This window comes from Triturus cristatus, chromosome 10, assembly GCF_964204655.1.
Source record: "Triturus cristatus chromosome 10, aTriCri1.1, whole genome shotgun sequence".
NCBI classification, from domain to species: Eukaryota; Metazoa; Chordata; class Amphibia; order Caudata; family Salamandridae; genus Triturus; species Triturus cristatus.
In genome coordinates, this window is record NC_140593.1 from 769,235,326 (window position 1) to 769,247,512 (window position 12,187).

Consider the following 12,187-nt stretch of genomic DNA (forward strand, 5'->3'; position numbering starts at 1 on the left):
ACATGATTTACAGGGAATTCTGAAATTTGTCAAGGAGTCGTTGACATACTTCCTCCTACCCACAATGGCCTCTTGGTGCAGTTTCTTTCAGTCGGAATGGAGGGCATTTAGGCCGACATTGGGATTTGCAGGATTTCTTGAAACTTCCCTTTTATAGCCAAGGCTGGTTAAGAGGGTCTGCCGCCTATGCTATCTTTTGGTCTTGACCTGCGGGGCCCTTAACACTTTTGCATCTTTTAAATCGCCGATGTTCTCAGTGACAAACCAGTCTTCGCATGCTTCGAGTTTGATGATTTTGGCTTGGCCTCACTGCACCCTTGGTGTATTACCCGGTGTTTTAGTGTCTACTTCCTTTAGCATCCTCTCTGATGTGCTCTCTCCAACCCAATAATTTCTTCAGCATTTGAGCCTTCGTCTTGTACCAGTTTAGTCTCTTCTGGGTTATCCTCGACGGGTAACAAGCCCAGATCTTTGAGCAACTCCAGTTTGTGCTCCGACTGTGTCAAGGTATAATGTGCCCACCCACATCTACTACTCTTGCCTTTGGCTGCAACTTGAACACCCCTCGAACTTAGTGATCTTCTGGGAGACAAGAACTGCACACATGCCAGTTGGGGAAAAGAACTAAATGTGGCTCTTCAACACCCATTGCTAATTAGGTTAAAAAAAACAACTTCGATGATTGTTGAACCTGAGGATTGTTGAGCACATTGGCTCATCCGTTTCCTTTTTTTGCAAAACCAATAAAAGAAATTTAAACAAAAAAAAAAAAAAAAAAATTTGGGTTGATTCCTCGACCATTTCAGGAAAAGCTCTTTGTTTTTTCCTTTCTTCGGATCCAGGTCTCCCAGCTGCGTTTCAATTCCAAATGATGGAAGAAGGTGAAGATCAAGATCACGCTGAGGGACTTCTGAGGGCGCACGCCTGATGTCATTCAAGGAGGGACATCGCATAAAATGATCAATGACGCTAAACACAAGAAAAAGTTAAGAAAAGGGTCTAAAGGAGACAATTTCGGGTTTTTCATTTTTTAATGTAGCACTCTATGGAAGTGTATGTGTTCCTTTTTACCTGGTTCTTACATAACAGACCAAGCTCCTTCCCTTTTACCCTAACCTCTCTCAGGGCATCTTCCCCCTCCAACCTCTCAAGGTACAGCATTCCCCCCCATCGGTCTTTCCACCCCCAGCTAGATTTTTTTTATCCCTATTAGTCTCCTTCCTCTGCATGTTATGCGCTTGATGGCGGGGTTTATGATGCCCTGGACATTTTCCAGCTGCATTTTCCGGTCTATTGCAACACCACAATTTCCCCCCCCCCTACCTTTCGCGGTCCCTCTCATATTCATGAAATTAACTGCCAATGCCAGATGCTTTTTAAATGCACCAGCTTGAACGAAGCCAATATCATCGACTGGTTCTCTTAACATGGATTATGGCTAATGCAATGCATCACACCATGTTGTGTAAGACAACATGGCTACCATCTTGAAAGTATGATAACATTGTTTTGTATACTTTCAAGATGGCTGCCATGTTGCACCACACCATGTGGAGACCATCTTGATATTAGAAAAAGGCTTTCAAAATGGTTGGCCATTACTATCCCTTTGCCAATACAAACACACTTTAAAAGCATCTAACATTGGCAAAACCAATAAGGTAACCACAACTCTTTGACAAAAGAGACCAATTGGTTTTGCACAGCTTGTTCTGATGCAGACAACAATTGCAGTACGAACCACAGATGAAGGCGATTCATTAAGCAAAGTAAATGGCAGAAATTAGGCACCACACAAAGTAGAGTTATATATAGAGTATCGAATATAAAAAGGTAGAATTCACACATTTTTGTTCTTAGCACAACTGTGTGCTGTTGTATTTGTTTTCAAAAGAAGAGAAATGATGCGTTAATAGAATCTCATACTAGAAAGGCAGGCCACTTGGAAACTGGGGTCTGGAAAGTAAAATGTAGGTGTATGGTAGTTTTTTAAAATTTAGTTTACTGTCAAACACTACAGCGGAAGGTGAAGCAAGTGACACATGATTGAGAAACAAGGTTTAATTGTATCAGTGGCACTTAAGCTTGGTAAGAAAACAGTTTAGTTTGACAATGGTTGAGAATATGGGCTGCTCTATGCTGTAAGGTGTGTGCTAACAGATTTTGATGGCTTGTGTTGCTTGCATCTGCAACAGGCCATACGAGTTGTGGACCTCTGTTTAATCGTTGGTGGAATATTGCACGAATATGTTCAAGTTAATTGAGCCAACTGAGAAGAGGCTATGAGTATGTGAAGCTGTATGTAGCACGCAAATGTGATTCAAGCAATTCATACCTACTTTGAGTTGTAGCACAAAGAGTTACAGTTCCGGAGGTCTCAGACTGACAAAAATGCTTCACTTTGGTCTCAGGGCTTAAAAACTGCTAGACATTGTAGACTGCAGTGAGGAACTCTAAAGTAAACATCAAAAGCTACTAATACAAATCTGAACTTTGGTAGTATAAAAAAATAAGGTTAGATCTTATACTAATATTAACAAAAGGAAATCTAGATTTTCCAACATACCTCAGTGTTGGACTTCACATTTAGTACAGACCCTCTGTCTGTGGATGCCCTCCTGCTCAGACTATCTGCAGAAAAAAGGTGATTGTTAAAGGCATTTTAAAGTTTTTACTTCTTTTAAATTAATTGTTTTGGTTACTGGTCAGTCGCATTACCACTATAGCAATGTTTAACAAGCCATGAAAAACACTAGCACGTCACCTTGGTTAAGTAAATGCAACCCTCGCAGCTGATTAACTGCAATAGAATGCAAGGGTACGGAGGTGTAGAATCGCCTTAATTGCTACTGGAGATAAAGAAGTTGAAGTACTGGATAATAAAGCTATTTACTCAGGGAAAAAAAGCAATTTGAGAAAAGTGAAATATTAGGAATAAAATACAGGCCTTGTAGTTCTCAAATCTGCAAAATAACTAATTGAGTACAATATTTTAACCACCAAAGAACATGGCTTCATTATCATGATCTAAAAGACCTGTGTTCTGCTGGGCTTCAGTGATTGTAGAGAGAGGAAACCTAACCCCTACAAAAAATAGTTTTATTTTAATCATCTTCAGTTTTGTGATGGCTGAAGATTTAACTTGTGCTTCCCAAAATTTTAACTTTTTTTTCGCAGATAAGATAAGAGGATAGGTCTCTACCAAATACAAACAATTGACATTTTGTTGCATTTTGTAACCACAGATATTATTACTATTATCAACCATATAAAATAAGCATCCTGTTTATGAGAAACAGAGGTTTATACATGAGAAGGAAAAGAAAGAAAAATAAAAGTCAGGTGCAGCAGTAGAAAATGTTAATTTGTTAACACTATTTTTCCAAGGTTCGTATCTTAGAAAAATGTGCATGCTCTTTAAAGTTACCTGGTGGTCTCTTGACTAATATGGAACTACATGCAATGAGTATAGGAGGGCCATGATTAAAGGCACATGCACTAATTGTAAGTAGACCCAAAATACTGAATACTCCCTGAGCTAGTTTCAAGAACGAGTGGTCTGGAAAGTTAAGATGGGGATTTTAACCTTATTAATTAAAGTGTTTGGGTGTGCACTTCATCCAACGCACATCAAGAGTTAGGAGTGAAGCCAGAAAGACTAAAATGTTAAGTCTCAAAAACAAGGGGACTAAAACAATCTCATAAGATCCTGCTTGTCAAAAATATAAATTCTAGAACATAACTTACAAACAAACCAGAAAAGAACATTAACAAGATATTATTGTACTTTACAATGCTTCTTATAGGAAAATACTTCAAAAAAAGCATGTCGATTTTGCCAGTTTTATACAATGCACTTCATTGAGCACTCACCTGCCACAATAAAAATAACAAATAAACCATTAGAATATGATTCCTAAAGAATATTTTTATAGCTATATGTGTTGAGGCCCTCTTCAGACAAAGATTATGAACAGGCTTCATAGGTTTCTTTCTTTTGGAACAAGACAATGGAATAGCAGGAAATTTGGTGGGCAGGCAGAACAGTGGAGTGCAAAGACTATGGAGTAACCAGCAGCACAAGTGTGTGCAGACACCAGTGTGGCTTGCATTTGGCACCCTAAGCAACAAAACATATTTTCCTCATTGCTTTTCCTTCATAGTTGGACAGGCTCTGTAGGCTGAGCATGCCAGAGCAACACAACAGAATAAAATAGTTAAGCAGCCAAGCTCAGCTGCTCTACGACTATTATCCAAGGAGCTTCTCTGGGGGTTCCAGTGTTTAGTGCAGGCAATGAGGTCTCTACAAGGCAATGGTGCTTCACACTTCATTTCTTTCCTATGCCAACAGCCTATAATAGCTTGTTTGTGAGCCCTGCAGCCCTCTTCTCCTGCCTTGAATTGCCCCCATTGTGCAAGGAGGGACCGAAAATTGTTTTTAAAACTAATTTCTATCAAAACATTAGATGAAGGGGTAAGCTTGGAATTTGGGCAGCTTACTCTAAGATAGTGGAAACGTGGGGTGAGCAACATTTTTTGCTACCTAAGAAATTTCCTTTCATGCTTTCTTTTTCAAAAGGGGAAAGATAGATCACAATGTTAAACTACAGATTCCTAAACAATTTAAATGTGTCTACTGGATTTTCTAGTTGGTTCTCTATTTATTTAAAGACACATTTGAGATTTTCTTTTGAAATTCTTTTGCTAAATCTATGTTTAACATTATTGTAGGAAGCTGGCTCTGTATAGGATATTGGGTATTAGGTAGTAATACCATGCACGGAGTCCAGGGGTTCCCCAAAAGTGTATAAGGCTCAATGTAAAACCCAAAGTAGTAGTGTGGGCAAGCAGCCTTAGGCCCAACACAGAGGAATGCAAGACATTTATTGAACAACAGTGATCAATAATGGACACATGACTCAAGGAGATACAGAACAATTTTAGAAAATTATACTTTGTAGTTTATTTTAAGACCCAGGTCTTCGTAATCAAGTAAGTATGTTTTAATTAAAAATACCTCTTTGACCCAGGTCTTGATAATCAGGTAAGTAAGTTTTCTAATTAAAACTACTTTTCACTTTGAAAAATCGACAGAACCTTTTCAACACAGTCCAATGTTATCCTATGAGGAAAACAATATTACTGTTAACCATTTAAGTACGGAGTTACAATCCTAGTCTTCGAAGCAATAGTCAACAAGGGCCATGGTTTTGGTTAGTACCACATTCGATGGTGAGCGCCCAAACCTTTTCAGTGGGGATTCTTCTTTCGGCCAAGAGGGTGCAAGCAAGGCAACCGCGGTTGAAGGCAGAAGACCAACAACAGCAGAGGTAAGATGTGTAGGGGGTCATAGAGGCACTGTCCGTTCAGCTCACCAAGGCCCAGGAGCTTTAGGTGCAGGGTTGCCTTTCGACGTCGGAGTCTTCTTATCAGAGCCATTCGAAATTGGGGGGAGCCTCTGGATTCACACTCCAGGCACAGTTTTTTGGAGGTCAGGAGCGGTCAGCCAACCCTGGACACAAGGTCATAATCGGTGGGGAGACTTCACTGTACAGGTGAGCCACTCAGACTCAGGATGTTGGTGTCAGGTGCAGAGTGGGCATAAGATGCGGCTCTACCTGGATCTGGAGTAGGTTTCTTCTGAACAGGTTCGCTGTGGGAGATTGGCATCCTTGTTGAAGGCAGCAGTCCTCCAGGGTTTCAGAGGTCACTGGCTGCAAGACAGGTAGCAGGGTTGTCGTAGCTGGAGATAGTCCGGTAGGGTTGGGGCCAAGGCAGTTGTCTTCAGGCTTCTGCTGCAGGGTGTCTTTCTTCTTAGGTCATCGCAGATCTACTTTCAAGGTCTGGGGCAGCCACCTAAATACTAAATCTAGGAGGCGTTTTAAGGGAGTAGTAGGTAGGGCCAATGGGCACCTTACCTGGGGTGACTATACCTTCTATGTCAACCTCCTGTGGGAGGAGGGCATAGACCTAGCAGTGATTGGAGGTGTCTTTCTATCTTCAAGATGGCACGGACTGAAAGATATGCTTCACCTCGCCTACCCCACTTGACGGGTGGGGTTGACAGAGTTGGATACACCTACTATCCTTCCTAAGTTTTCCCACCCAAAGTGGGGGTGTAAGCCGGGGGCTGACATCTGCAGAGGCTGGGGGTCGCATTACAAAGGTGACAGGCCTTTGAAGCTCCCTTCGAGCACTGGCCCATCCTGGAGGAGACATGACACCTCTGTCCAGAATGTGCATGGTTTCTGGTCCCAGAGAGCAGGGGTCCAGAAACATGTCTGGTGGTGGCTGCCTACAGCCGCTCAGAGACCAGGGTTCGTAGATGCAAATACTCTTACTCTACTTCTAAGACTCTAATACTGTAGGGGCATATCTGGTCATGCAGTTATGCCCAAACCTGGGATATAGTGCACCCTGCCTTAGGGCTGGTAAGGCCTGCTAGAGGAGTGACTTACTTATATCTTAGTGCTAGCTGGCATGGCACACAGGCAGTGTGCCATGTTGACTTGGTCATTTCGTTACCTCACAGGGACATGCCAGGTGCAGGGGCAGTTGCATGGTCCTAGTGAGAGAGTTCCAGGCGAACATCTTGAGGCACTAGGTACCCATGGTGCCACTTACTAGAGGCTTACAAGGGGAGGCAGAACTACCAATTGAGGACATGTTTTAGGGAAAGATCACTGGTATTGGGAACCTGGACAGCAGGGACCAGTACTCTACAGTCAAAGTTGCATCAAAAGCCAGGCAAAAAGTGTGTGTGTGTGTGTGTGGGGGGGGGGGGGGTACTGCAACAGAACCCCATTTTCTCACAATCAAAAAAGAAAATATCCTCCAAACTGTGAAGCAACAATAGTGACAGAGGGCTTCCGGTATTTAGGTTTATTCGTAACAGCCGACGCTGACCGTTTCTATACAAACAATCTCATGGGTCTGGTAACACGCTTGCACCATGACGTGCACCATTGGAGATCCCTGCCCTCACGCCTGCTCGGCCAAGCAGACCTTTAAAATGATGGCCCTACCTATCCTACAAAATACACCATACAAGGTCCCAGACACCTACTTCTATATGATAGAAGGGGAAATTAGGACATTACTATGGGATGGCCGGCCACTACGGATAGCAACCCACAAATTGACATGGGGATGGTAGGATGGTGGGATGGCGCTGCCTGATGTGAGAGCATATTATTGGGCAGCCCAACTAATGGTTAGAAAACATTGGGTACACCGCCCTCACGACGACCCAGCATACCGGATGGATCGATGGCTCAGGGGGCTAGAAAGCCTCCCTATACAATATTCCAATCCACTAACATCTGACCGGCCCAACGGAGCAGACAATATCCCTTTGGCACAGAGTGACAAAAAAAAGAGTGACAAAAAAACCAGGACGGTACAACAAACTGACACAGGCTACCTCACTCTGGGAGGCAGGAATATCTAAAGGCGGCGATCTCTGGCGCAGGGGGAACTTACTCACATTCACAGGGATACAAACAGCATGAAATGGCAGACACAGATATTTTGTTACACACAAATCAAACACGCACTGACAGCAGCCATCCCATGTGACCAAAACCTGCCAGCGATCACCCCGCTAGAAGTCAGGTTGCTCACAGACCACGTGACTCGGAGAGCCATCTCCATGACGTACCAAAAGATATTTAACAACCTCCCTGAACCACTAACACAACTCTATTCTCGGTGGCAGACTGACTCGAGAGACCTTGAGGAAGATGAATGGCGACAAGTGCTGTCCTCCCCACGAGAAGTGGCTATAACAGCTAGACTTAGACTGATACAGCTAAAAACACTACATAGGATATATTACTCCTGCGAAGCAATGATAAAAATGGGTAAAAAGGAAAACGCACTATGTCACAGGAATTGTAATCAAGTCGGTACATACTACCACATATTAGGGGAATGCCCGGTAATTCAACAATACTGGGAGGGGATAACGTCACAATTACAACAGGTATGTGTCAAGGAACTGTTTCCCCAGCCAAAGATATGCCTCCTCAGTATCTGGGAAGCAACAGATCTTACCTGCATAGAACAAACATGGGCAACTCTGGGGATGGGAATGTCAAAACTGAACATTGCCCATAGGTGGGGAATACAGGAGGCACCAACAGTTAAAGAATGGAAGCAAGATATGGGCTGGTGCATGCTGGCTGAAAAAAACTGTTTATGTAACTCGGAGATGCCCCAGGAAGAGGGATCGTAAGTGGAGAAACTGGAATGCTTAAAGTAGATAATATAAAGAAACTGACAGAGGAAGGTGGGCGGTGTTAGACGTTATTGCGGATAATAGGTCAAAGGGGGCAAGTGACTGGTACTGTCGGCAACAATATCTTGTTTTCCAACTTTGTGCCTATCTTGTCAAATGTGACCACATTTGCACAGACATTTGTGATAATTGGCAACATTTCTAGGTTTGAAAACATTTCTGGGACTGTGAGCGTTTAATGTTATGCAAGATTCCATGATGGGCAAGACAATACACAGACCACAAGCTGGTCAACTGGTCAAACAATAAGCAATGATACTCAAACCTAGTTGGGATCTCACTTTCATGGTGGGCAGTAAGCTTAGGAAAAGTATAACCCTCCACCTCTAGGCCCTGATGCAGAACACAGACTTTCCTGGCTGTAAAGAAGACAGAGCCAGAGACAGGCATTGCCCCAATCAACCATAGATTATAAATGGTGTGATTACATTTAGACTGCTGAAAAGTTAGTGTGGATTTAAGGTGCTCCTGTATTTTGTGTTTTCTCCACCTATGATTTTGTAGTGCTACAGCTGTGTTTTACATTCTCAAAGGGGAATAGAGCAAAGAAAACCAATTAGTGGAGCACAGTGATTCTCATCCTGTGAAATGGAATGAATGGACAACACCATTACGAATGAGGTTAAATGGATTTGAGAGACGTGCTGCAGGACACTATTGGTGTTGAAAGTGCATGTTTGTTTACAGTAATGAACTCCCTCTGTTGATGGAAAGAGGTCTGGTGGTGCTGAAAACTGCAAATCGACCCAAATTAATTTTTTGTGTGATTCTTATCTGACATTAATCAGTAAAGAACACTAACAATTCAAGATGTCAATAAAAACAATTAAATAGCCACAAATGTACCAGACCCAACTCTTGATGCTGGTCACAAATTCAAGATGTTTTAATACCTGGAATGCCAGATGTCAAAGATTTCAATCGAACCTTCTCATTGAAGCTAAAAGGACAGAAATAAACAAAATCAAAAACTTTATTTAATGACAGAGGTTACCTGGAAGCAATAAGACATGGAGTGAAATAGGAGAACAAGCATGTGCCACATTACACATTAAAAAGTTACTTACCGCCAACACTTTGTCGTATGGGCATCTTCTGCATATTAGAAGATGGAGGGCATGGAGAGCACATCAGATATGGTAGGGGACGTCCTTGGTTACATCTACATGTGCTTCTTGCACACTTTTGAAAAACTGCATATCCTGTGAAATCTCTTGGCAGTGTGAGCATGAAGGACCCATTTCCGAAATTCGCAGAAGCATTCTAGAGTCAAACCTGTAACAGCAGCTACGACTACTCTACAATGTCTTTGCCCTATACAGAGTCAATCTAATTAAACAGCTTAGTTCCAATCATAACTCAAAAGGAGTCACAACCAGCTTATGCCGCCATAACCTTTTTTGTCCACGCCAAATTTGCGAACTTAAACTTTGCTAAAACTCACTTTTTGCTCACATTTCTATGATGGCATGTTCTACATCTATGGGAAGCCTCATATTTCTTATCACTCCATGTTCCCCCCCACAGCTCCCAATAAAAATGGTACCTTATTTGTGAGTGTAGGCCCAGTGCACGGGACAGGAAAGGGCCGAAAACGCAATGTGGAGACATCAGCATTTTCAGTCAAAAATATAACCAGATTTGGCAATGGAGCTTGTCGCTGTATTGGAGCCCAGGCATGGCGGCAACTGAGAGAAACCTACCACAAAATTCCTACCACCCAGTGTTCCCCCAGTTGTGCCAACAGAAACGCGACCCCACGTGTTTGGCTGAGCCCCATTCCCATGACTGGAACATAAACTACAGTCAATTGAGTCCTGGGGGACTCTGATCAACCCTGGCATGGTTTGATCCATCCCTGTTGCATGCGAGTAACTGTTGGCGGCACTTCGGGTCATAGGGGTCCAAGGTCCAAAGTCCCAAAGTCCCAAAGGAGACACCCAGAAACCGACTGTAAATAACTGTATGCAACCTATGCCGTTTTCACCCATAGGAAAGCATTTTTGCTAAAGATGCATTTAAGTGAACTGTTTACTTACCTGTGAAATTCAATATTTTAAAAAGTACATATCTGATCACGAAGCTCTTGGTACCAAAATGTACATAAAAATAATGATTATTTTTCTAAATTCTTGTGTGTCATTTATTGCCTTTGTGAGTACAACAAATGCTTAGCACTACCCTCTGATAAGCCTAAACTACTTGCCCACACCACCACAAAAGAGAACCTTTAGCGTTATCATTTTTGCCTCTAAACTAATAAGGGCTGCCTGGACTCTCTCCACAGTGTACCTCGTTTTGGTGCACTATATAGAGTGCCAGTTTCCCTACACATACTCGTAAAACAAACATACACAAGAACACAGTTTGCAAAATAAATTACAACCCCTCTGAAAAGTGCCAAACAAGGATTATCACATTGCAAGTCTTAAACTTCAAATGTTTTTAAGAGGGTGTAACCAATATCATCCTGCCAACTAATGAAATCTATGAGTTTTAATGTAACAAAATATATTTCCACAACCTTTAGCACAGTGTAAAGATAATCCACTCCTAAAGGTCAATTAGCTTTAGCAAATGCTTATCAAAACAGACTTACTGTCGATGTAACGTTACATAATAAATAATCATGACAGACTTATGGTATTTGAAACAAATTGTCCAGAAGAACCAATCAGGCACCATGCCCTTTATCATTGGCTTGTTGCCACCCAGACCAGCTCATGTCTGAATTCTACACAAGCTTTCCTAAAAGGCAACTTTCAGGCATACAGTAGGCAAACTAAAATATATAAAATATTACATCTCGCAAACTTTTTAATCCCTCCTAAGAGGTTTAACAAAGATTATCAAAGGCAAATCTTCTACCAGCAGGGTTTGTCAGAGGGGGAAACAAGAGGGGGAAAACCAACACCAAAACTCTTGCTTTCTAAAATAGTGTGCAAGAAGCCATGAAATGCAATACCGGTCAGGCTTTAACACAATGTAATAACCCAAAATTAAAGGACTATTGGCTTGAAGAGATGTTTTTACAATAAACAAATCGGGCCTACTGAATTTGTTGAACATTTTCATGAAAACAATTAGCCGATGGACACAGACATAACTTTTGACAATGAACTGATCAAGACTTTAGCCTTCATAATTGCTAGGCCACCCTAAACTACTGATGCCTACTTTATTCCGCATAAGCAATCCCACAAGGCAGGCATCGAAATATAGTTTAAAAATACAAGTGTGTGCCAAATTACAGATGGCAAAACAATATACAACCCTTCTTAAAACAGCATAACTTGCTTTCTCAATGTGCAAGTCTGTGGGTTTGTCTCAAGAAGTGACAGACACCAAAACCCTTGAATACTTTAGTAAACTGTGAGATTCCCTGCAATAATGTTATGTTATTTAGGGTTTTAAAGCGCACTATTACCCGAGGGTGTCCTAGGGCTGAGCACTGTCCCACTGGAGTCCTGTCTACACGCTTCAACTCAGAAATGACAATCTACTCTTATAAGCCTATTGGATTTAACATTCATTTCACAATAAATAAACCAGGCCTACTGCCTTTTTTGTGTGTAACTTTTCCACAGATCAGGTCGACGGCCTGGTCAAGGACTTGTCACCATGACCAACTTCGCTCGGCTATGCAGAGCATAAGCTTTCCCACAATGTAAAATGTGAAGTACAGGCACTCTTTTCAGGGAAAGAGTATGTTGTCTACCCAATCAAAATCTGTACTCAAGAAAAGCATTACTTGGATGAAGCCAAAGGCCCTCTATCAGAACTGCTTCTTAAAGGTCAGCCACATTTATGGTTATGCATATGCTCACGTATCAGCTAAAGTTAAGAGTTAGATGCACAGGAAATAATAGATTGGAATGGAAGAGTTCA

At 42.0% G+C, this 12,187-nt stretch overlaps 1 protein-coding gene across 1 annotated transcript in view; it reads right to left on the reverse strand.

Moving 5' to 3' along the window:
- The window catches only part of LOC146789984 (uncharacterized), a 228,233-nt gene that overhangs the window by 50,728 nt on the left and 165,318 nt on the right, over positions 1 to 12,187 (reverse strand). The window contains exons 7-8 of the mRNA XM_085628305.1: positions 9,193 to 9,239; positions 2,567 to 2,631 (exon numbers count right to left, since the gene is read on the reverse strand). Coding sequence (XP_085484431.1) covers positions 2,567 to 2,631; positions 9,193 to 9,239 — 112 coding nt within the window. The remainder of the gene's footprint in view (positions 1 to 2,566; positions 2,632 to 9,192; positions 9,240 to 12,187) is intronic.